We start from the raw sequence: 26,808 nt of genomic DNA on the forward strand, positions 1-26,808 counted from the left end.
ATTGGACTGAGATTTAGTAGAATTTGGTGCTTGTGCGCAATTTTTATCAAGATGAAATTGCATTCGCTTAGGAACAGCTCGTTTATATTCCTTGGGACAGTATTTACATCTTACATGGGGATGTGAATTGACAGCATTATTTAGTATTTCAAAATGATCCCAAACGGGGCCTTTTTTTCGTACCATTTATTTTATTGAAAATAAAGGACGATTGTAAAGTGTAAAGATAATTTAAAAAAAAAATGTAAGAAATAATTGTGAGGAGATAAGAAGCAAGTTGGGGAAAAAACAATTATTTATATAGAGAAAAATTGGTTAATTTACAATTTTATCTAATCACGAGAATGTTTAGACATACAAACGAAATGGAATTTTTTTACCGGTTAATTAACTGTCATGGCTAATAATGGTCAAAATACTATCAATTTTCGGCAATGGATTTTTCTTCATTACACAACAGTAAAAGTAGTCATGCACTAGAATTTGTCGATCATCTCCTAAAATAATCATTAAAATGAACAATTAGCTAAATACTTGAACTTGGAACGTATAAGCAAAAATAGGCGTTCAACTTTTCTTTGTTCTATACTATAAGCTACCAAAAAACTGATCTTCGGTAATACCCGAATCCATTGCCGATTTGGCTTCACGTAATACGTTTGCGTTATAACAAAGAGATAAATCTATTTATAAGTTTCACATGGTTATTAATGTAAGCAACTACGATCATAAAAATTTTCATAATTGTAGTTATTATTATAAATTAAAAACTATTCAAATTGGATTAAAAAAATCAAAATATTAATAACTAAATAATTGTATTATACTTGCTAGACAACTAAAAGTTTATAGTTTGTAGATTGCAAAAAATCTGAAGGTTAAACCCTTAAAACACAAAGTACTTCTTATCCATATAAACGTGTACAATAGCTTATTATTTGTTATAGAATAAACTTGCTTTTTATTAGATTTGCCAATTCCTTTCCGATTTCTCAAAACCAAAATCTGCAAACTACTTTGAAGACACGAAAACGTTAGAAAAAAATCTGGATTCATGATTAATTATGAGATCATCCATGTTCACTGGTTAAAATTCAGCATCGTGAAACTAAAAAAATAAATTTTATGTAACAAGATCGAGTTGCCTACTATACTCGAAAAAAAGAATATTATAATATTACTTTATGTATGGTAAACTCGGTAAATGAATTCTTAAAATCAAAAAAATAATTAATTAATACTAATTTTGATACTTAGTTCAGGGATGTTTGTTTACTGAAGATCTTGGATTTTCTGTAGCACGGAAAAGGCTATCGGAATTACGAATATACTTTTCTTTGTTCCGCACCATAAGCCACCAAAACACTGATTTTCATTGATATTCCTTTTATACTCTTGATTTATTCATTGTTCATTGTTTTTTTTAATGAAATAGAATATATAATGAATAGAATAATAAAAGTTTTTTAAAAGGTAAACATGAAGCTTCTATCACATTCTATCATTTATTCATTACACAAATCCACCGAATTCATTGTATTTCTTAACATATCTTACAAAAAATTAATTTAATTTGCTATGAATCCTCCTAGAATGAGTAACGTAAATACGTTAAAGAAGTCAAGACAAATATTATTTATGAAAAAAGGGCAGTATTCGTCAAATTTATTAATAAGAACCATCAAAAAAATATGACAAAAAGAAATGTCTATGTTCCATATTTTATTTAATTAGGTCAATCCCAATTTCTTCTCTCCTTTTTTATTGGTTTTTGTCAACTATTTTAAGATAAACAATGAAACTTGCAAACTTAATAAAATACATCATACAATTCTTCAATGGCGTGACCAGAATATGAAGAGAAGAAACTACAGGGAACAAAAAAAAAAAATTAAATAATGATCAATAATACTAAAATTTTACTTTCAACAGCTTTCCAAATATTGAAATCAAATGTGACTATATAAATTACCGACAGGTAAATTTGAATGACTAATTGGTCGGATAATCATATGTTTTTTCTTTCCTTTTTTTTTAAAAAAAATATATATATATATAATTTCTTTGCGACATAAAGTCAATAAAATTATTTTTTTTTTCGTTAGTTTACAGTCCGCAGTTAATTCCCGAACGAATAAAAATTTTTAGCTACATCTGTGTTTCACAGAAATCGCAGAATAGAGTTATAATTTTCGCCTGATTTAGCTGGCTGACATTAAAATTGGCCAGAATTTAACGACCTTGCATAATTCTGGCCAAATCAAAGAATTAACTTTTACCACATGCAGAAAATCATCGACCCTCCCTATAAAAATTTTAGAAAATTGATCACATATCGGAGTTTTTTGAAATGAAAACTTAATGATCATTTATTGGAATGTTTCCCAGAAAATTCTTTATAGGGCCTGTCATCAAAAATTCGTCACACAAGGATGATCCGATTAGTATTCGGGGTATAAAAGTAAACCTCCTTGGAAAATGGATAAATCGAAAAAATGGTCTCCTGAGGACAAAGGGAGGTTGTTGGATTCATTAAATGACATGTGCGGACAAGAATAAGAGGGCCTTACCGATACTCATATTTATACACTTAAATGTTTATTTAACTCTTTTTTTACAAATTTTTTATACCTAAATTTCTCTGGGGAGAGAGAAAAAAAATTATGTCTAGATTTAATCAGGACGTAATTTTATTGATATTTGAAGAATTACATGATTCAAAATCTTTATTTTCATGTCTAATGGTTAATAGATTATGGTGCGAAGTTGTAATTCCAGTATTATGGAGAAATCCTTGGTGTCACTCTATTAATAATTTCTATAAAAATTCTGTGTACGACATATATAATTACGGGTAGTCTTACCACACCACCTTGGGTAGCATAATTATTAATGGTGACGGTCACACTGCATACAGTTAAGATTACTACTTAACCGATGAAGACAGGTTACTTCAAGCGTCACGTCAATCACCTTTATTTGATTATTTATCTTTCTTTAGGAGTATTAATGTGAACATAATTAATAATATAATTTCTTTCTGATCTTCTTTGGCTTATTATCAATTTCTTTTGCAACAAGAATTTTATAATATATTGATGGAAAAATGTTCAGAATTGAAATATTTGGATATAAAATCAATTAGACATCAAATATTTTTATTTTCCAGACGCAAAGTCCGACTTGAATCACTTTGTGAGTTAATATGTGATACAAATTGATTCTATATACTTTTATGGATTAACAAATACATGTCAGAATATACAAAGATTAACAATTATTAATACAGACACACGTGTTAATTAAAATATTTTCAATAGAAAGATAATATTAAAGTAATTATTTTATAGATCTTTATGAAAAAAATTTTTTGCTTTGGTAAAAAAAGCAAATACACTCAATCATTTAATAATTTATGGTTACAAACATACATCATTCATTATTACAGGACCTTTTTAAATTAAAAACTATTGATAATCTTTTAATTGGAAATGATGAATCGAAAAAGTTAATCTTCCATTATCTTGAGCAACTTGTATTATTGAAAATAATGGAGAATATTTAATTAAAATATTATGATTTTTATAGTTTTGAACGTAATTTAATGAAGATTCTCTCAAATTTATAAACATTGTCCTTCAATTGAATATTTATCACTTTTATTTAATGATTTTAAAAAATTTGGAGGAATTTTTGGAATGGTCGACCTGAATTTAATATATTTACAACTGAATGAACTGATCCTCTTTATAAAAAGAGAAGCCAAGATTATATAAAATTGATTAACAAATATAAGAATAATGGCGTAATTAAAGATTTTAAGTTTGATTTTGAAAGAAATGTTTATTATTAAGTAAGAAATTTAAAAAAAATTATCAAATTTAAGTAATGATGTATGTGCACGTTGGTTACATACGCCTCGCACTTTCCCCTATTTTATACTGTAATAAGTTTTTATAGAAATTTAGACCAAACAAATGTATATGGTGTAGAATACATACTTGTTATCTAATCGTGTATGGCGTATACACCGATGGATTTTATACTTTACTTTTTTATACTTTTTTTATGATGGATTTTATACTCTTTTATACCGTTGGAACAATCAAATCTATCGGTGTATACATAATACCGATGGGATATTACAAGATTTGTATATTATTACAATAAAAATTAAATTAGATTTGAAATTGTACAGTACATTGTAGAACGATCTGCCTTTAATATTTACTTTTTCCTTGGCAGTTTTTGTAAGCAATAATTATAAATTTTACGTACGTTGATCATTATATGGTCGAAGAGTTTTTACTACTCCGGTGCAATTCTTTTTATCGGAGATACTGTATTTACGTTGGATCTTTTTTACTTAAAAAAAAAATGTTCAAATACTCTTTATTGAAAAAAGTAAAAGTTTTTATTATGAACTTTGTAGTATACTGTATATGACGCCATTTGTAAATTGGAGTATTTTTTTCTTGCCGAAAACTTTATCAACTATCATCAAAACATTTTGCTAACTTTGTATTCCTCTTCCATTTCATTATTTCAGTGCGTGAATCTGTACTGTTGATATACATTATACACAGTATATAATTAACAATTATGGTGCAATTATATAAATACTACGTCAAATCTGTTATTGGCGTTTTCTATTCTCAACCTATCAGTTTTGCCCATTTTTTAATGATTGTCATCACCGAGAATCAGTTTTTTTCTCAGTTTAATACTCTGAAAAATTATGTCTCTATCAATTATATAGAATATTTAATAAAGTATATATAATTCATAAGTTTATATTTTGTCCTCACCACACATTTTCTTACCATGAAGTTTCTCAAGTTGTCACTTAGTATCATGCCTAAAGTGGCTTAATTAGGATAATAGTTCATTATATAGTAAAGTTTATCTGATAAGTGATTATGTAATAAATAATAATAATGTAATGTTTTATACTTTGTAATACACCTAATAGAAAAGAGCAGCGTGCACAAAATATTATTATTATATTTTGACCAGTCTTTTGTGAATTACGACTAAATATTTTGCACTGATTGGTAAAAATAAATACTTACAGTGATGAGGTTTGAATTATTTATTAATCACGTTCAATTCCCTTGAATTTTCCGCTAAAATATCAAATATTTATTAACACAATAAATATTTATGATATTGTTTAATGGAGTGTAATTGCAGATTTTCGTGTTCAGATACTTGTCAGTTTGGATGGGATGAAGTTTGTTTTGTGTAAAATTTTCCTATCAATATTTCTCTTGTCATTTTAGCACTTGCTACATTATAACAGTATCCACCACCTGGGTAATGCAACTATCAATTTTAATTATGTGGATACTTGTCATAGTTCCTGTGGGAAAGCGAGCAATAACGCTCAAGAGTAATATTTCATGCCATCACTTTTTTTGTGCGTGCCTTTGTGCAACTATTAAATTGCATGTGTTAAATTTATTATATTAATACGATTCTTATTTATATCACAAATGTGATCAATAGCTTCTTTGCATATCCTCTTTATGGCATTTGGTACTGGCTATAGTGCCTATGAAAAATTGTTATTGTATAGTTTCAAGAGTACTCCACGCTGGGTTAAGTCACTTTCTTTCAATGATTATTAATATATAACTTTGTTGTTTCAGGTAAAAAAATTTATTAATTAAACAGTAAACGTCGATTATTAGTCTTGCATTTTTTTCTTTAACGTGAAAAGCTCATTGTAAATACTAAGTATCAATATAATTTTATTTTTTGGACTTCTACTTCGTCTGCTAATAAAAGAAATAAGACGCATTTAATGCTATATTAGAAACACAATAATAAGAATCAACTGCTAAATATAGATTACAAAAAAAAATTTTAGATTCTGACAAGCTTGATAATTATCACTTACTCGATAACATAATTTTTAAAGATTTATAATCTAGGAAAGTAATATCTTTGCTAAATAAGTTAATTAATATTAAAATCTTTTGTTCTATTATTCTAATTTAAACGTTGAATCATTAACCTAAAAATAGTGAGCAAAATTAGCCAATTATGTATAAACAATTTTATAATAGTATTAAAAAGGAAAGGATATAATCACAGCCACACTGTGTCTTATTATTTTTCTTCCCGTACGGAATTAAAGTCACGGGATACTTGTCATTCGACAAATTTTATTTGTTGAAGTGTAACACACACTCTCTGGGTAAAGAATTGTATCACTTATATTCGGTGCATTGATCCAATTATCGATGCAAAATGATCAGCAACTCGTGACTTTTGAATAACAACTAACGGGAGATCGGCACTAGCTTCATTAAAGGCCGGAATTATACAATGCCACCTGGCATTATCTAAAAAGGAATGATCTACGTTCCAATCTGCGTAAGCTTTTGTTTCCATCTTTTGCTTGTATGACTAATTTTATTATAATTACCAAAATGGTGCATATCAAAAATATAAAAATAGTAAATGGGTAATTTTTTTTTTCTTGGATATAATTAAACTAAAAAAATTCGTTCCCTTCAATTAAAAATTCTCGGTTTATTTTTCGATTTTTAATAAAATAAATAGAACAGAATGATAAAATTAATTATAGAATTATTATTTAATAAATTTTAGATGTTGATTTTATATTTAATTAATAAAACAATTCATTCGTTATATTATGTATGAATTATGAATATTTAAGATTTAAGACATAAACAATCATTTAAGTAAATTATTTCCTGAATAAAATTTTTACACCAATTTTAAATTTGAGTTACGAGATCAAAAGAATCATTATACTTATGATCAAAATATTATGTAATATATACAAATCTGTAATAATTATGTTTCCAATTCTAGAAATTCAACGGTTACGAAGATCGTCATAAAATAATATAAATAAAGCTTTAGTTCAAAAACTTTAAAAATTTTATTACTCTTTTTTTTTTTTTTTAAACAAGTAATAATAATGTATTCAAAATTTTGGAAAGAATTATCTAACGATTATGAAAAACTTTTTGAAACAGAAATAGGATATGATGTTATTATTTATGCAGGGGAAGAACAAAATGTTAAAGAAATTTATGCCCATTCAAATATATTATGTATTAGATCTCAATATTTTCGTTCCGCATTTTCCAACAATTGGGCTGAAAAAAAAGATGGAAAATTTATTTTTAGAAAACCGAATATTTCACCAAAATTATTCAATATAATTCTTAGGTATGTGATATATGTGATAATTTAAAACATATTGTATGTGATAATTTAATACTAGTTAATCAAAAAAAAAATCCTAACTTATAATTATATCAAATCCAGATTTATTTACTGTGGAAATATTGATTTGAAGAATTTACAAGGTCTTGAAGTATTAAATTTGTTGATAGCTGTAGATGAACTTAATATTCATTCATTGATTTCTTATATTCAAGAATTTTTAATTGAACATAGAACTGAATTTTTATATCAAAATCCAACTGGTATTCTTGAAATTGTTTATCAACATGAATCATTTACAGATTTATGGAAATTTTGTCTTGAAAAAATTTGTGAAGAACCTAAAATTTTATTTGATTCTGATAAATTTATTAATTTAAAAGCTCCTTTATTAGAATTATTATTAAAAAGAGATGATTTAAATGTTGATGAAATTGAAATTTGGGAAAATTTAATTAAATGGGGAATTTCTCAACAAAATATAATTATTAATGATCCAACAAAATGGACTAAAGAAGATATTATAAAGATTGAAAAAGAATTATGTCAATTTATTCCTTTAATTCGATTTTATGATATTAAACCTGAAGATTTTTTTTATAAGGTTTATTGTTATAAAGAAATATTACCAAAAGATTTAATTCATGATCTTTTAGAATTTTATATAGTTCCTAATATAAAACCTAAAACTAATTTAACACCTTCAAGAGATCCAGATTTAAAAGATTCAACTTTAATTAAATCAAGTCATATTTCACTTTTTGCTTCATGGATTGATAAAAAAGGTTCTTCTCATTATAATAAGAAAAATATTCCTTATGAATTCAAATTATTATATCGTTCAAGTCGAGATGGAAATGGTACTGATTCTTTTCATGAAAATTGTGATAATAAAGGTCCTACTATTTGGGTAGCAAAAATTAAAGATTCAATACAATTAATTGGAGGGTATAATCCACTTGATTGGAATGGAAATACTTGGAAAACTACTGCTGATAGTTTTATATTTAATTTTACAAATGGAAAAAGTATTTCTACTGCAGAATTAGGTTATGTTAATAATACAAGATATGCTGTTTATTGTGATGATGTTTATGGTCCAACTATGGGTAATTTACAATGTAATAATAATAATTGGTCTTATTATGGTGTTGGTGGATGTTATCATCCTAAATTAGGAATTCCAACAGGTTTTACTGTAGAAGAATATGAAGTATTTCAAGTAATTAAAAAAACAAATTAAATTCATAAAAATTTTTATTATGTTTCACTGGTATGTCATTTTACTATTTATTATTTTTATATTCAAAATTTGTCAGTTTATTTCCCTTCATTATTGAAAATAAGCTATAGTAATTTATGAATCAATTTTTTCATATTTTTCTCAAAAACAATAGTCTTTTTTTCAAAGATTATAGGTCAATATTGTTAATTTACGTTCACTACTAACAAGTTTAATGCTTTAAGGATGGTAAAATGTGAGAAATGATTAGCTGGAACAAGTTTACTTAATGATTTATCAACGAATCCATATTTTATTGAATCATATTGTTCATCACTATAATTCTGGCCTACATTATACTTTATTTTGTTTTTCAATAAAAGATCATAAGATTAGATATCAATCTCTATTATGAAATATTTTTTTAAAACAGAAAAGATATGATGTTATTATTTATGCAGGGAAAGAACGAAAGAAATTCACGTTAATTCAAATGTATTATTTATTAGATCTCAATATTTTCGTTCTGCAATTTTTAATGGTTGGACTGAGAAAAAAGATGGAAAATTTATTTATAGGAAGCGTATATTTTACAATACGCATTTGATAACAATACATTCCAAAATTGTTTTCATTTAGATAAAAAAATTTCTTTGTAATAAATTTATCATGATTGATGAGTCTATTGTATATCACAAAAAATGTGGATAATTAGTAACGTATATATGAGATTTTTTCGATATATAACTAGTAATTAATTTCTTAAATTTTAAGTAAATTACACAAAACTAAAACAAATGTTTCGTAAAAATTATATAATAGATTAGAAATATTTTTTTGCGTCTCTAATTAAATTAATTATTTCTATACCATTCATTTAATAAAGTTTCAGAATTCATTTCTGCAAGTTATATATAATAATCTTCTCCATTTCAATCGCTGCAAATAAATTGTATATTTCTCTTTAACCAAAATTTCTATCAAGTTCCAAAAGTTCTTTAATAGACGGTTCAGTGGTTATGTAAAGTATTAGATAAAGATGTTGAATCTGGAGATGAAGTAGAATCAAATTGCATATATGATACCCGATAAATGTGATGGTAAGTACGATAATGAATATGATGATTGAGGATTAGGTGATGTAAATAGTGTTGTTAAAACTAATATTATTTATAGGATGAAATATCGCTATTTGCGTTATTTGCTAGTGAAGGTGGTTTTGTTGGTGTAATTTTAAATACTTTTCCTATTTCCAGATTAGAATGCGGTAGCGGAATTTCATAATCACAAAAACAAGTTTATTAAAGAACTAGTAAGTGACAAATGTTTATCATCTTTAACATAATAATATTCTGTTTTATCACTTTTATGAATGCTATACTGTATTCATGCTTTTTTTCTTTTAATGTTCATAAAATCAACGTTGAACAATTTCTATTTTTTGTTGCTTTAATGTGATTGTTGATGTAAATTGGTGGTGACAAAAACAAATTTCATGGTAAATTTGAAAAAATTTTTTTTTATCAAATCGCTGGTCACGTGAAAAAATAAAGAGACATTGTGTAGATTTGTGTGAATGTAAATATCATCTACTTCTGACAATAATGAATTTATTTATTGATGTTATTAAAATAACTATTCTGGTATAAGCAAATGAAGGACAATGATAAAAAAGAACTATTTATTATTTAATTTAAAGTGAATTTTTTTTAATACATATTGTGTACTAAAATTAGTTATATAAATACAGCGCAATAAGAGCTCAGAAATATATATATAGAAATCAGGTGGCGAAAAATTTTTTTACTATGAGCTGTATGCCAAGACTTTTTACATGAGTATTACGCATAATTGACACCTGATATTGAAATATTTTAAGTATAAAATAAAATTTTAAGTCTAAAATTATATAAATACATTTTTATTCTAAGATAAATATGAAATATAATATAATAATTTATTTTAAGTTGTGAAAAAAATAAAATTTATCCTATTTTACCATTTTTTCAATAATATTTTTCAAAATAGTCAAAATTTCACTTTTCAACCCTTAGAAATTTCCTCCGATTAATACTAAATATTACAATGCGGTTAATAACTAAATAAGTACGTACAGTACAATAAATATATTTATTTTATATATAAGATTAGCCAAATTTACATATAAAAATTTTGATAAAAAATACGCAATTTTGGTGACAAAAAATTTCTTAAATTATGATGGCGACGCATCTGTGTACCTACCCCTGCATATATATTTCTGCGTCCTGCTTCATGCATTAAAGGTTTCATAAAATTAATCTTTTTTTAGAAAATGGCAATCATTTTCAATAATAAAATTGCCGATACCAGGTAACAATAGACACGAAAGAATAATATTTAATTAGTAATATGATGCTTTTTTTCTATAAATTAAATCATAATTTTTAATAAATATTATTATTAATTAAAATCATGATAAAATACAATTACTATTCTTAGAAATCGAATTTTAGTTATCAGAATGCTTTTTTTTTCATGTTCCGCTTAATTTTTTTAGTGAAAATAATTGGACAATATAATACAGTATGTTACAGAGTAAATTTTAATAATAATTTTAGATCTTTATCCATACATTATTTATATATATGGAATAAATGGATTTTGATTTTCTCTGCTCATAAAATTCTTAATTAATCTTCTTTGTTCTTATTATTCAGTAATGCGATAATTATTATTTTATAAAATTAAAACATGATATATAATTATATAATTATTATTTATATTAGTTCTCCTTAAATAATAATTATTATTTAGACTTCGACAAATGACAATTCATAATGATGAAACAAGGCATTCCTTTTTCTAAGGCAATTATTGCATGCATGTCTTACAAATTTTGATCATTTCCAAATTTATGTTGAATCAATCGCTTGTTTTGTTTGTTTGTTTTTTAAAGTTTTTTTTTTTTATCAAAGCTAATTAAGAATAAAAATGCAAAAAATTAATTAAATGAGTATAATATTAAATAAAACAATAATAAAGATTCGTAATTAAAGTAATTGAAACAATAATTTATTTCGTCAATAACAACAGATAAAGGAATTCTTTATAAATCAATTACTAAATTTAAATTATAATATTAAGCATGAATTCCAGGTCGACAAAGAATCCTTAATTTAAATAATATTAATTTAATTCATAATTATTTACACCTTTGTTGAGACGAACATAAAAAATATTTATGCGTGGGGATTTGGGAAATGTGTAAGGTCATGATTTGCAAGGGGGATTAACGCAAATGGTTTCTATGAGTAAAAAGGTCTTTAAGCCAGTTAACAAAGGAATTCTTTATGATTATACTAACAAAAATTTTTTAAAATAATTGATGTCAAGAATTAGTTTTATTTTACTAAGATACGTTCCATAAAAGATAACAAGACTCATTTCGAACAATATAAACAATATGAAACTTTACAAATTTGTTGACTTTACTATTATCCTTGTATTGCAAAAAAAAAGATAATCATTAGTAATTATCAGATGGAATTAAAAGTATAAATACATTTGAATTTTCCGCTATCCTCAAAAGTTCATGTTCATACACAATAATCTATTTATTATTAATTAATAATCTATAATTTTCTTTCACATTCTCACGTATATCATTACTACACAAATTCTCACATATATTATTAATAAAAAAATGAAAGTTCATAAAAAAGCAGAAAATGATTTGAAAGAAAGAGAGCATTGGTATAATACTAAAGAATTAAACTTATCGGCATTTTTAAATTGTCATAAAGCGCTAGTAGGCCAACTTGATAATAAGACCGAATACGAACGTTATAATGATGCATTGAAGTGCAGTACTACTACAATTACTTCCACCGCTATAAGTTTACCCACCTTCGGTAAAATTAGTTACACACGGCTGAAATCTAAAATAGAAGATAATTCTGTGTGGTATTAGGGCAGTGACATTTATTACGTAATATCCATTTATTATAAGCCCATACCCCCCACCCCCATGTAAATCTTACGTTACACTTATATGTTATATGACCTTCAAATACTCCTCCACCCCCTAAAATATTACGTATAAATGTCATTGCCCTTACAGAAAAATAACGTACTATTATGATATTGATGTGATTACAGCTTTAAGAGCAATGTCAGCTATAATTTTATATTCACCATCACGATTTGGTACCATAGCATGTATCTTTTGCTCAATTCAAGGTCAACAAGAAGGATTTGCAGTAACAGATTTTGCTGCAGTTGTTACAGCTAAGGCTCGACAGTTCCGACTTGAATCAATTTACGAATTAAAATGTGATACATGTATTGGTTCTTCATACTTTTATGGAATTAGCTCGGATTTGCCAAAATATCCAAAGGCTCATTATTATAAACAGAACGTTTGTGAAGATGGATTATGGATTAAACACATATTAAGTAGGAAGCTTAAACCAAATAATACTGTATGTTAAAATTAAGAGATAATTACCAGTAAATGCTGAAAAATCTCGTAAGAGTAAAGCAACATTTACTCCCAATTGTTATGGAGGAACTGGTACGATTTCTAAATGAAAGAAATAGCATGACCAACAATATCTTTTTCCAACCTTTAATAAGATATTTCACTTGCTATGAAGGTTTAGGTGATGTCGAATAAACAGACAGCACAAACCTTTCAAATAATTATAAGAAAGATACAGAATAAAGACTTAATATAATTCACAACTTTATAAAATTAATAGAATTATATTTGATTATATTATGTTCGATTTAGACTGAAGTAAGATGATATGGAAAAAAGTGTGGAAGATGTTCTACGGTTGATAACATTTATTCTCTCTCTTAATAACAAATGACAAAAAAATAGTTAAAATAATTGCAAGAGTTGAGGATAATAATAATGATAATAATAACGAAATATCTGTATGATTTTATTATAGTATAATTTATTCATTTGATTTTATTATAGTATGATTTATTCATTCAATTTTATTATATGAATTATGGATTAAACACATATTAAATAGAAAGCTTAAATCAAATAATACTAAGAGATGCCATACCAAAATTACCAGTAAATGCTGAAAAATCTCGTACGAGTAAAGCAACATTTACTCCACATTCAAAAGATATTACAGAATAAAGACTTAATATAATTCACAGCTTTATAAAATAAAATTTTTTACTTGTTTATATTACCGGTTACGTTTTATTGTCTTCATTATGAATTTATGATAATTCATGATGAAGGTTGTCGTAGACCAAACTTGACCATGTCCCAAACCTTACCATCGGCCTAAATTATCGGCCCAATCTAATAATGCCTTAAGACTGTGCCAACGATGATCTCCTAATTTAGGCTGATGGTAATGTTAGGTTTGGGACATGGTTTGATTTGGTCTACAACAAGGTCATCCTTAGATCGGCTTTGTTTTTAAATAAAATTTTGAAATCAAAAACATAAAATTAATCTATCTTAAGATTGAATTCCCCCTGCAGAAAGATTGGCATGAAGCTTCAGCCTTACGACTTTAAATCATCCATCGCGTTAGAAAGAAACATACCAACGTCAATAGTTTATCTCGGATACATTAAAAGTCTTACAAAATTAACGTTTTTTTTATCGGGACACGTATTTGGACGACACTTCTTAACGGAAAACGGCTTTGTCAAAATAAGTTTGATGATAAAATTATTAATTCTGTATTATATTCGAGTAGTTTATTTTCGGAATCTTATTTTCATTTTTAATTTTTAAATGATATAAATTATATTGTTTATAATTTCGCATTAGTACTTGTCGTCGAATAGTGTCAAAGACTTCTAAATTCGCTTGGTTTAAATATACAGTGGATCATGTGGTAGTGATAACTGATGCATTTATTACTTTTTTTTTTCATTAATTTAATTATTACATATTTTATAAATAAAAACAAGAATTATCTGTTATATATAATTTTAATTGATATGCCCAATACTTAATAAATAATGCACAGTGTTATTCTCGAACGCTTTATAACGTGCGTATTAAATTTTAAGTAATTTGTGAATATTTCGAGTATACACTTCGCCGGATCCTATTTTGGATCGATAAAATGACTTAAATTTATTTTTATTTACACATATTTTAGCAACTTGATTACTCAACATATAGAAATTTTGAAGTTTTATTGATAGCGAATATATATAACTTTAATTATTATAATAAATTTAATTTATAAGATACGAACAAAATTTATATGAGGAATTTATATTTCAATAAAATTTTATTATACAAATTGAAAAATAGACAATAGAAAAAATTTTTACAGAAATAACGCGGTCTCAAATCGTGGATACAAAGTGCTAAATTAAATTAAAGATAATTATAATGTGCAAAAAATTTAAATATTTCAATAAAAAAATTTTTTTTTTCCACTTTTATATTCTCGCTATACTATAAAGTCTATATTTTATTTATAATCGCATTTTTTTTTTCGTTTTTTTTTTTATTTTAAATTTGTGCAGTAAACATACATTGTTATTTTGCGTAGATTAAAAACATTTCGTAATTTTTTTGTGTGACATTAAAAAGCTTTTTATCGGGGGTATCGAAAAAATGATGGTAACTTTAGAAAAGGGGATTTTATTATGATTATCAACTTAATATTTAGTCTAGAATGATTTGTTCTTGGCACTTTCTAAATTATCATATTACTATACTAAATATAGAATTTTGCTAAAATTGTCTGCGTATGGCGTGATAGATCAATATAGTAATTTTCATATGTTTATTTTAATTGACGATTTCTATTTGTACATGGGTGTACGAAGGCTTAGTGGGACAAAATATCTTGAACTAAATCTATAATTACTCTAACTATAATGTCTAACTGATCTTTTTTAACACAGCATATATGGTAGGATTCGATCCTGTATTCAAAGTTATGTAAAATAAATAAATAAAAAACGCCTTACAAAAAATTTATTCCGGGTTTTTTTATTCCATGTTATTTCCGTAACGTATCATATTCGTGGAATTTATAGTCCTCAAAACATGGAGTTGCGTAGATTTTTAATTATTTTTCGGTAAATGTATCATATTTACGGCGTTTTTACAGAAATTCGGATAAAATTTTTTGCGGGGACGTTTAACCTCTTGAAAAAAAAAATTACTTATAATATCATGTGTACAATTCTATACGCTAAAATTAAAGTTTAAGGTACAGTAGAAAATCTCGAATCTCGTATGAAGCTCTCGTATCTATAAAGATCAATTCCGCTCTGCATGACTTCATTTTATTAAGGTAATTTGTGCATATACAAAACTTTCTCTATGAATGTACAAAATTCCTTTATTCACTATACTGACAAAAATAAATAAATAAATAAAATGATATTTTGTTAGCATTATTATTGGATTATTCTCTTACAATCATAACTTGTAATCACACGTCCAAAGAATAAAAAATTGTACGCTAAAAATACCTGCTTATATAATCAATTTTATAAGTACTGCGCATTGAATTTTAATAAAAGCATATATTCTAACATATTTTATACCTATAACATATGTTTATCATATGAAAGTGAGTATTTTTTAAAATACAAATTTTTTAATTTTAATTTTATTAAAACACAAAATATTATTATTTTACAATATACAAAAAAAAGGAAAGAAAAGAAAAGAAATAATCTAAATGAGAATTTACTAAAAAAATCTATCTAAAGTATATATTTCTTTCAGAATCACATCTAAAATCTTTAATCACTCCGTTATTTTTATATTTATCAATTAATTTCATATAAGCTTCTCCATTATAAACAGAATCAGATGTAATTATGGTAAGCGGAGGTCGTTCCTTCCAGTTTTCTAAGAAAAATTCCAAATTCTTTAAAGAAAATTTAAAATAATCAAAAAATCTAATTTCTCTTAAATTTTTCGGAGCTGATTTAATTAATACTTTTAATAATTCTTCACCATTTGACATAATTTTTTCATAAGTTTCTCTCTCATAAATATTTGATATAATTAATAATACTGATTTCAAATTTTTACATACTTTTAATAATTTTTCAAATTCAGCGAAATGTTCTTTTGATGACGAAAATAAAAGTGATAAATATTCTATCTCAGGACAATTTTCATAAATTTTACGTATAAATATTAGAGAATCCTTATAAAAGTCATTATCTCTATAATAATAATAATAATAATATTTTAATAAAATTTCCTTTATATGCCCTCCACTATTTTCAACCATAGAAGCTACTGTATTCATTTTAATATAATCTATATTAAGAATTTCAAGGTCCTGATATATCGAAGTTTTTAATTGTTCTTCTTTAATTAAAATAAAATCACCAATTATTAATGATTTTAATTTAGAAAATTTTGGAAGTATCTTTTGTAAAAATGTATGATCACAACCATCAATAAATTGAAAATATATTTTTAAATGATTAATTTTATCTGCTTTTTTCGTTAATGCAAAAAAAATTTTATCATAAGGACTTTCTATAAAACATTCTTCTTCAATATTATCTTTCCATTGAAAATATTTTAAATTTTCCTGAAATTCAATTAATTTAACAATTCCGTGATTAGGTTTTAAATCCTTATTAATAATTATAAGCCTTTGAATACGACGACAAACACGTGCCAATCCATAAAAATATGAAGGATCAATAGATGTGTCACATTTTAGTTCAATAAGTGATCCAAGACAAGTAGCTCCCGGAAAATAAAATATTTGGTGTTTAAGTGATATTATATCCAAATACTTCATCTCCCGACATTTCTTTATCAAGAGACTATAAATTTCTTGCTGAAACAGAAATTGATCATATACCGAAGTAGACCCAATAGAAATAATATTGTTCATAATTTCTACGTTAATGCTTTTACAGAAAGACAAATAATTGGATGAAAGTGATTGGTATGAAGTTGAAGGTAATTGAAGTCCTTGACTTTTTAAAAATTCTTTGGTATTATTAGGTAAATCGAAAGTAATTATGATAAATAATGAATTTTTATTGCTATAATTAATATCAAAGCGCCAAGGATTTTTCCATAAAATTGGAATCACAGTTTCAAACCAACGTTTATTAACCATAAGACATGAAAAGAGAGATTTTGGATCATTTTGCAATTCTTCAAATATCAAGAAAAGAGTGTCTTTATTGAGTCTGGACATCTTCTATTTATTTTATTTATTTACTTTTGTATTTTTTTTTAAAAAAAAAATAAATAAATATAAATGTTTATAATATGTCTTGTAATTCCGCAGTATGTCAATATATTGGATTTTTTTTTCTTTTTTATTTTTTTTCTAGTGATGAACTATGATTTTATTAAAATGGAATTATATTCGTGCGACCGTGTTGCTGATCGGCAATGTTTCACTAGGCATTTCACAATATTCAACAAACATTACGTCATTTGTCAACGAGTTTTTTTACAATACTTAACAATACTTTAATGAAAGAATGTAATGTAAGAGGCGTTTCATCGTATAGAATTGTCAATTTGTGCTTTTGTTAATTATTTATTTTATTTATTTATTTATTTTATCTATTTTATTTCATATGGTATTTTTCAACAAGATTCGTAGATAACTTGCATGAAATTAGAGGAACACATGCATTTGTCGATAAGAATAATTTACTCTGCATACCCTGCATAATTTAAAAGACAACTCTTTGTGGTTATAGGGACTTAGAAACTAGGGACAGATATGATTCTGAATACAAAATTTTAAAATTTAATAATTTCGATTTTTTACGACTTCGTCATATCTATTTATTTCGATCCTTTCAGTTTTTATTAATGTACGCGATAAAATTCATTTCGAGAGAGAATGTTCATTGTTCTTTGAATATCAACAATCGAATTTTTTTTATATATTGTTCGATATTACATGTATTAACAATAAAAATTTACTATATAAAGTTTGTTATCTTCTTTTTATTATAGATATATGGTTAGAATTTTTTTTTTTTTTTTCTCGTCATTGTATGTTATTATTATTGAACGAGAGACCAATTTAGTACCGTTCAATCACATCGTAAGGATCTGATGCAGATCTGGCCTCCAACTGGTTCCAAGTCTCTTCTCTTTTTAGAATTTCTATTTCTCTCAAATTGGTTTAGTACAAATTAGATATTATTTTTTTTTTTAATATTTCCAAATTTATTTTATTATCATGTTTTTTTCAGTAAATCTGTAAATCTTCAACAATTTCGTGATTTTTTACTTATATTAATATTTAATGACAAATTTGTCGATTGTCTATGCGCTAATGCATAATAAGTTAAAGGTGAAGATCGGCTTTAGCTTTTTGGGTAAGCATTAATTGAAAAAAATTCCCCGTCTGGGTAGTTTTACTATGGTAGATAGGGGCCAGTAGTTCTTTTTAGTTTGTAATTTTTATATTGGTTTTGTATTGTTTACTTTAATAAATTGACTTACAATCTTAATTTTTTTTTAAAAAAAAGAAAAAAAAATCCGATGGAAATTATTTTGGCGTGAAACTGGTATATTAAATTCTTTAATGTAATATGTAAAATAGTAGTAGTATAATTGGTCGGTAGCGTCTCGATCGAGATTCGTACTCAAGTATTTCTTCATAATTTGGATTAAATTTTTTCCGAAATTATCTTTAAATTTTTCTCATAACTTTTCCGGCAAAATTAGAAATTTTGCTAATTCTGACCAAGGTTAAAATCATGAAATTTTAATGATTCAGCCTAGATTCTTTTCAACGAAAGTTTGAACATTTCGCCGAAAAAATTATTTATTCCATTCGGTTATTTTATTATATTAGATGATTTTTATTAAACTTTTTTGTGAATAAATATTATCAGAATATCAGTTACTTGAACAGTTAAAGTGATAGTATCTGAAAAAAAAAGCTCTCTAAAAATAAATTGCGCGATGAATATTTTTTATAAAAATGTTAAACGCTACCATTTTCGATCGAAATGTCCATTCGGCAAAATGGATTTGGTGAATGAAATGGAATTCGGTGAAATGGACGATTCGAAATGGATTCGATAAAATGCACTTTCGGTGAAATGGACGATTCGAAATGGATTCGATAAAATGTACTTTCGGCGAAATGGACGATTCGGTGAAATGGATTCGATAAAATGTATCCCCTTTGGCGAAACATCTCTTCGGTGAATCATCCCTGACTTCGACCGTAACCCTCAAAAGTATTAGGTTATTAATAATTGTTAAGAAAAACATTAATCGCTGATAATTAATAAATTCAACCCAACAAGTTACTTTATCTATTTTACTTAAAATGATATAATGACACTTCCATGTGAAAGTAATTTCCATTTCTTCAAGTAGATATTTCTTGAAACATTTTGATAAATTAATCCAATATGAAACGAATATACAACATCTAAATTTATTCTATCATCAATCGTTGATTGAAGAAACAAAAATTTTATTTAGTTTATTCATATAAATTATTCTATTACATCAATCTATTCAAATAATAAATAATATTATGATAAATAAAACTTTAGTTTCTAAAATCTTTGATTACTCCTTCAGCTTTATATTTGTTAATTAGGTTCATATAATCATTGCTTCGATAAATATTCCCATCACTATAAATACTTATGGAAATTGCAGGTCGTCCTCTCCACTTTTCAAAGAATGTCTCTAAAATTTTTAAGGAAAATTTAATTTCATAATTAAATACAATTTCTCTTAAATTTATTGATGCTGTTTTGATTAACATATCTAATAATTTTTCACAATCTTTTATCTCAACTTTTGTTTCGTAAGTTTCCGTGTCCTTAAAAACTAATGATCGTAATTTTTGACATTTTTTAAGTAATTTTTCAAATTCAATGAAATGATTCTCTAAAAATGGAAACACAGGAATTGACAAATATTCAACTAAATTACAATTTTCACAAATTGTACGAATAAGATGAAGAGTTTTAACGTTAAATTCATCATCAAAATCCTCATAATAATCATGGATTATTAATTTTCTAAGATATTTGCTATTTCTAATTATACAAGTAACGTAATGAATATCAATTACATTTATCTCAAAGATCTCAAGGTCACGATAAGCCACCATTTCTATCTTTTTTTCAAAATCTTTACTATATGGGAATATCAGAAAACTAATATCTAATGTTTTCAATTTATAAAGCTCTAGAAGTGTATATGGTAAAAATATATAATCAGAATCATTATAATCGTATTCATACCAAAGACTTATATTAACATGATCAAGAGTATTTGCATGCTCTTTTAATACATCAAAAATTTCTGCATATGGATAATTAGCTGCATAACTATCTTCATTAGCTTCATCTTCCAATTTAAAATATTTTAAATTTTTTTGAACTTCAATTAATTTAGCGGATCCATGATTAAATTCTGGCTTTTTATTAATAATGATGATTCTTTGTATATTTTGGCAGACACGTGCTAATCTGTAAAAGTAATCAGGATCAATGGATGTGTTACATGTTAATTCACAAAGTGATTCAAGGCGAGTCTTTGCTTCTGGAAGATAAAATATTTGATAGGTACCACGTATATCCAAATACTTTATTTCTGGACATTTTCTCATCAATAGATTGTAAATTTCTTCTTGTAAAAGAAATCGTTCATATTCTAATGATGATCCAACAGAAATTATGTCATCTATAATGTCTACATTAATACTTCTACAGAATGTCAAATAATCAAATGCAAGTGATTGACCTAAAATTTGAATTCCTTCTTTTTTTAAGAATTCTTTAATATCATCAGAAAAATAGGAAGTAATAATGGAGTATAAGGGATTTTTATTGGTACGATAATCAATATAACGCCAGGGGTCCTTCCATAAAAGTGGAATCACAATTTCACACCAAAGTTTATTAACCATTAAGCATGAAAAGAGAAAGTTTGAATTATCTTGTAACTCCTCAAATAACAAGTAAAGAATATCTTTATTAAGTTTGGACATTCTTTTTTTCTTTTTTTAAGACGATATATATATATGTTTATATATATAAAAATATAAAAAGGAGCGAGATTTTTGATTATATATTTTTAAATGGTTATCATGAAAAAAAAAATGGGATGAATGGATGAATGACAAAAAAAGGTTTCAAATGCGATATAGCCATGAAATTAACTCCGCCCGTACGACCATATGGAACGTTTCATCAGAACAAATATGGAAACTATAAAATTTCATGGAATTTTTGGAGTATATACCGATGGATCTTCAAACACGTGTTATCGGCAATTTAACTATCGATTAATTTGAGGTGCAAAAAGCAAATAAAATAAAGGACGGACTAGTATTGATTCTTAATATAGTATCTCTTCAAATAATTCTAAAGTTTTTTCATTAAAATTCGATATAATTAGTAACAATGAATTTAATCTTCAATTCAAATAAATCTCCCTGTCTTTGGTGAAAGTAACAAGTATTAATAGACAAAATTTCATAAATTTCATATATATATATATATACGAAAAAAAACACTACTTTAGTTATCTTAATATTTCATGAAATATTTCTCGGATGTTCTGTTGATTGATTTACCAGTCTTATGATGAGATTTTAATGTAAATTACAATTAGTTTCCACTATTATTAAAATATTTTCAAATAAGCCGGTCATTTAGCTATCGAAATTATTTTAAATAAATATATAATAGAACTTCGTTCTATTAAATGTGATTCGAAATGGATCATTTGTAAAGGTAATTGAATTATCTAAGGGTATAAATTTGCGATCTAGAATTGAACAGTGCTATTGATCCAAGTATTTCTTAACTGAGATTAATTTCCAAACAATTATGTTAATTTCTAAAAAATTTCTCCAAATGTACGATTTTATAAGTTCACAATTAAAGTAATTATTATGGAGATGAATAGGAATTTTCTCTAACGTTAATAGGTAAATTTTTTGCTAAACTTGTAAAACGATTTAATTGTATCATAAAAGCTATGAAAATTAATATTTATTTAATATTCCCACTTCCATTTTAAACGCTTGAGTTGAATAAGAAATATGTTGAATGAATTTTGAAATTTATTTCATTGAATTTATTATTGAATTTTCAATATAATTAAATAAAAAATGATATTATATAATATTCATAAAATATGAAAACTACTACATAACTTACTTTAACAACTTGTTTTCTTCCGTCTTGTTTTATTCGCATTATCAACTTAATATCAAAAAAAAAAAATGCCAATTTTAAAATTTGATCATTTCAGTTCTCTTTTAGTCTTTTTTTCGTCAACTAATGATGCAAGTGCCCTACAAGATTTACAAAATTTTTAGTCACTATCATCTCATACCATATGAGTATTTACCACCCTGTTAATTATGTCTAAGCAGGGAACCCCAGGACACCCATGTGGCCATCATAGGATCTATGGTAAATGGACTCATATAGTATTTAATAACAACAACTAAGTAAGTGACATGACATAGGAGGATATGTGTCATTTCCAACGGGAACCACGGCCTTCCCTCCCATATGGATCAGCTTGGGGATCACCTATGTGGCATCATTGTAGCTACGACTTTGTGCACAAAGCAGATAGCTACTAGCCAGTAGCATATGGTACGTACTACGAGCACATAAACCCCTATGTCAATCATAACAGTTCACCATCCGGAAGACTTTCAGTGAACCCTGCAGTGCACACCTACACATACGTCCATCCGGCGAACTATTACAATTTATACTTACCACTTAATGATGTGTCCTAGCCTCAAATAACGTCTCTAGTCTGTTCTTTAAATACCAAATTTGGCGTCATCTTTGATGGTCTTAAATGTACTGTTTCCATTGCCCTGGTTAATAGCCATAATTGCATAGGAAGTGTGCCAACGTTAAGACACTTATTATACATGCCCTACAAAATTTACAAAGTTTTTTAGTCACTATCACCTCATACTATATGAGGTTTACCACCCTGTTAATTATGCCTAAGCAGGGAACCCCAGGACACCCATGTGGCCATCATAGGATCTATGGTAAATGGACTCATATAGTATTTAATAACAACAACTAAGTAAGTGACATGACATAGAAGGATATGTGTCATTTCCAACGGGAACCACGGCCTTCCCTCCCATATGGATCAGCTTGGGGATCACCTATGTGGCATCATTGTAGCTACGACTTTGTGCACAAAGCAGATAGCTACTAGCCAGTAGCATATGGTACGTACTACGAGCACATAAACCCCTATGTCAATCATAACAGTTCACCATCCGGAAGACTTTCAGTGAACCCTGCAGTGCACACCTACACATACGTCCATCCGGCGAACTATTATAATTTATACTTACCACGTGTCCTAGCCTCAAATAACGTCTCTAGTCTGTTCTTTAAATATCAAATTTGGCGTCATCTTGATAGTCTTATAAGTACTGTTTCCATTAATTTTAGACAATCTGCCTAAAGAAAATTGAATGTGAAGGTTAAAATGCTTTAACAGGACAGAAAACGCGTAAAAAAGGACCACAAAATCGTCTATACTGACAGGATGGTTTCTACCTACAAAAACAAATTTCCAAGAGAACTCGTTACCTATATGTTGTCTGAAGGCAGTCCCGCACAATAAATGCAATGACGGATACCATGGGTTTGTATTTTTTTTACGACTTTTTTTTTGCTTCTTTGATGTATGTTGCCCTAACCTTGGACTAGACCTAGATAGGACAGTGAACACCTACTCATACGACCATCCGGCAAACTATTAATTATACTCACCACTTAATGATGTGTCTTTTCCTTTGGTCATACTAATTCAGAATCTATGGACATGATGTTGACTGCGCCACACAAGAAAGCGAAGGTGATGTTTGTTCTCGACTGATTGTGTAAGCTTTTAAGCAAGTCTTTGGAGCGACTTCTTGCAATAAAACTTCGCCAGTATTGTTATGGCGTTATGACCTGAGTGTTGAATATTCTATAGCCAACTGTCCGGGTCTATACCTAAACATATCATAAAAAATTTTGTAATAAACTCTAAGGTTTAGTGTATTGTTGTATGTGATATTTGGATGTTCGGTAATACTTCTAATATATTTTCTATCGAGTATTGCATTAGTATACTTCTTTGACGGGTTTTGTGTTTATTGTGTCGTGAAATTTTGATAAAGTAATTCAAAAAAAAAAGGAGTCTTTTTATGTATTTTTTTTGTTGTACAAACTTTTCTCTGAATTACGTAATAGAAATAGCAACAAATACATAAATGGAATTCTTATGAAGTCATGATTTATGCAAAAGCATATTTTATATATGAAAATTTTCAATGACTCATTACAGCCAAATATACCAAATATATCAATAATTGTCGTCGCGTCGCGTAACATTTTTACTTTACGCGTTAATCGCGTTAATGTCGCAAAATGTCGCATAGCTTTGACAAGGAACAAATTTTAAGGAATTAAATATTTATTATAGTTCTGATTAATAGTGAAATTATTAATTAAACATATACAATTTAAATAGACATAACTGAAAAAAAATTTTTTACATTACGGTCGCTTCTGTTAATAAAGATCAATAAAATTTCTCACGAAAATGATCCAATTAGAATTCATCAAATTCATATGGTATGACTTTTTTTTATTTGTATTTTTTTCTTTTTATATATTTTAAAAATTTTAAAAATTTTTCAACGATTTTATTTTTTAGAATTTTAATTCAAAATTTTCTCTCCTGCTCGGACCATTTACTGCCCATTTATGGAATGACCAACATTGCACTTTACTTCAAGTGCCCCTTCGGAAGGTTGTTTCGAGTTCCAGTGTTGTTATGAATTTTTTTTCGATACTGGGCCAAAGGCGTGACATTACTACGAGTAATCATTTTTTATTTGTTTGAGCTGTGAAACGTTACGAGGAAAACGATCTTGAGGAGATGAAAATGTGGACATGTTAATGAAAGAGTTTTATTGATAAATGAATATTCAGAAGAAATACCAGAAATACCGCAATAATAAAGGGTTAAATTTTCCAGCTAGTTTAAACTGTAAATAAAACGTAAAAACGAATACTCTAGCGGAAAGTGTTATATTAAGAATATTGGCCAAATTTCGTTCAAATGGTAAACGATTATTAAGTACGCGAGTTCCAAGATGACATATTAATTGTGCGGTCCATTGAAACTGGCATACCATTATTGGGATGACAAACCATACGCGATCCTTTAAATAATCGTTATATAATACACAAAATAAAATCTTGTATTTCTCACTCTACAGAAGATCAGTATTTGTTTGAAAAGTTGACAAGATGTAGATGCAGAAAGAAAGAAGTTTTAATTACTGTGAACATTATAGATGAATGGGAGAAAAAGCCAAAAGTCACTGGATTGGGTCAGTTGATATAGAGAAAAAGAGTAATAGAAATAATACATCATGTTGATATAATTAATTATTTAAGCGCCGTATCAATTTTCATGGTGAAATTAGTTGTATACAAATGCGCTAAACAAATCTCAAATACTCATTACACGCAAAATAGCACCTTCACATAATGAATTACGAAATATAATGATAGAATTATACATAACTTCTACTCTTAAATAATAACATTAATCAAAAAAAAATCTTGACTTACTAAATACTAAAAACGCATATTTTTGACTTTTCAAAAATCTTCACTTTTTATTTCATTATGAATGTTTTAGCACCGATCAATAACATGATAATTAAAGCCGTACCAACAATAATGCTATGCTACGAACATGACAAAGAATATATTACTATTTGGTATTTGGAGTATGTTTGAGTGAGATTCAAACCCAGTAATTGACTGGTTGTCTCCATTGGTTATACTTGCGGTGAGGTTTTACATCATGTGTCAAACTGATTTAACGATGAAGTGCATACAACAGATAAAAGAGAATACACAAAAGCTTGGACACCACCTGTTTCAGTTGAACATCCAAAATTAGAAGCAAATATCCACTGGTAAATTTGGAAGTGTAAGCAATGCTATAGTATAAATGGAGTAATGGACGGAGTTTGTGTTAATGATGAGTTCGTGAGACAGTGGTCGTAACACTTGTAGGGGTATTTCCCTAGTTTAAAGAATGAATATTAAATTTATTGTAGTATATTGTCAAAATTTTCTAAAGTTTAAAAAATTGCAAGTAAAAAAATTGGTTAGTTTAGAGCTACCGATCTCATGGAAAGTAATATAATGGTATTCTAACGTGATCTCAAAAGTTATAATAAAAAAATATTATTTGTTTCAATGATATATTATCATCGGTTGTTCTAATAACATCGGTTATGCCTTCACCCGTTGTGGACCATTTCTTTGAGTAAATACTGTAATTTACTTCTCCCTTAAGAAATAATAATGAAGCGGATAAGATTATGAGC

General features: G+C 26.7%; 2 protein-coding genes across 2 annotated transcripts; both read right to left on the bottom strand.

The window, feature by feature from the left end:
• Nucleotides 1-16,128: 16,128 nt before the first annotated feature.
• On the bottom strand, nt 16,129-17,604 carry OCT59_010121 (uncharacterized protein; the record flags this gene model as incomplete). The annotated part of the gene is made up of 1 exon (XM_066132822.1): nt 16,129-17,604. One exon carries the CDS (start codon nt 17,602-17,604, stop codon nt 16,129-16,131), a length of 1,476 nt encoding a protein of 491 aa, XP_066000431.1.
• A 2,340-nt stretch (nt 17,605-19,944) lies between these two features.
• On the bottom strand, nt 19,945-21,399 carry OCT59_010122 (uncharacterized protein; the record flags this gene model as incomplete). The annotated part of the gene is made up of 1 exon (XM_066132823.1): nt 19,945-21,399. The coding sequence occupies one exon, from the start codon at nt 21,397-21,399 to the stop codon at nt 19,945-19,947; it is 1,455 nt and encodes a 484-aa protein (XP_066000432.1).
• Nucleotides 21,400-26,808: the final 5,409 nt, after the last annotated feature.

This window comes from Rhizophagus irregularis, chromosome 18 (genome assembly GCF_026210795.1).
Source record: "Rhizophagus irregularis chromosome 18, complete sequence".
NCBI lineage: Eukaryota > Fungi > Glomeromycota > Glomeromycetes > Glomerales > Glomeraceae > Rhizophagus > Rhizophagus irregularis.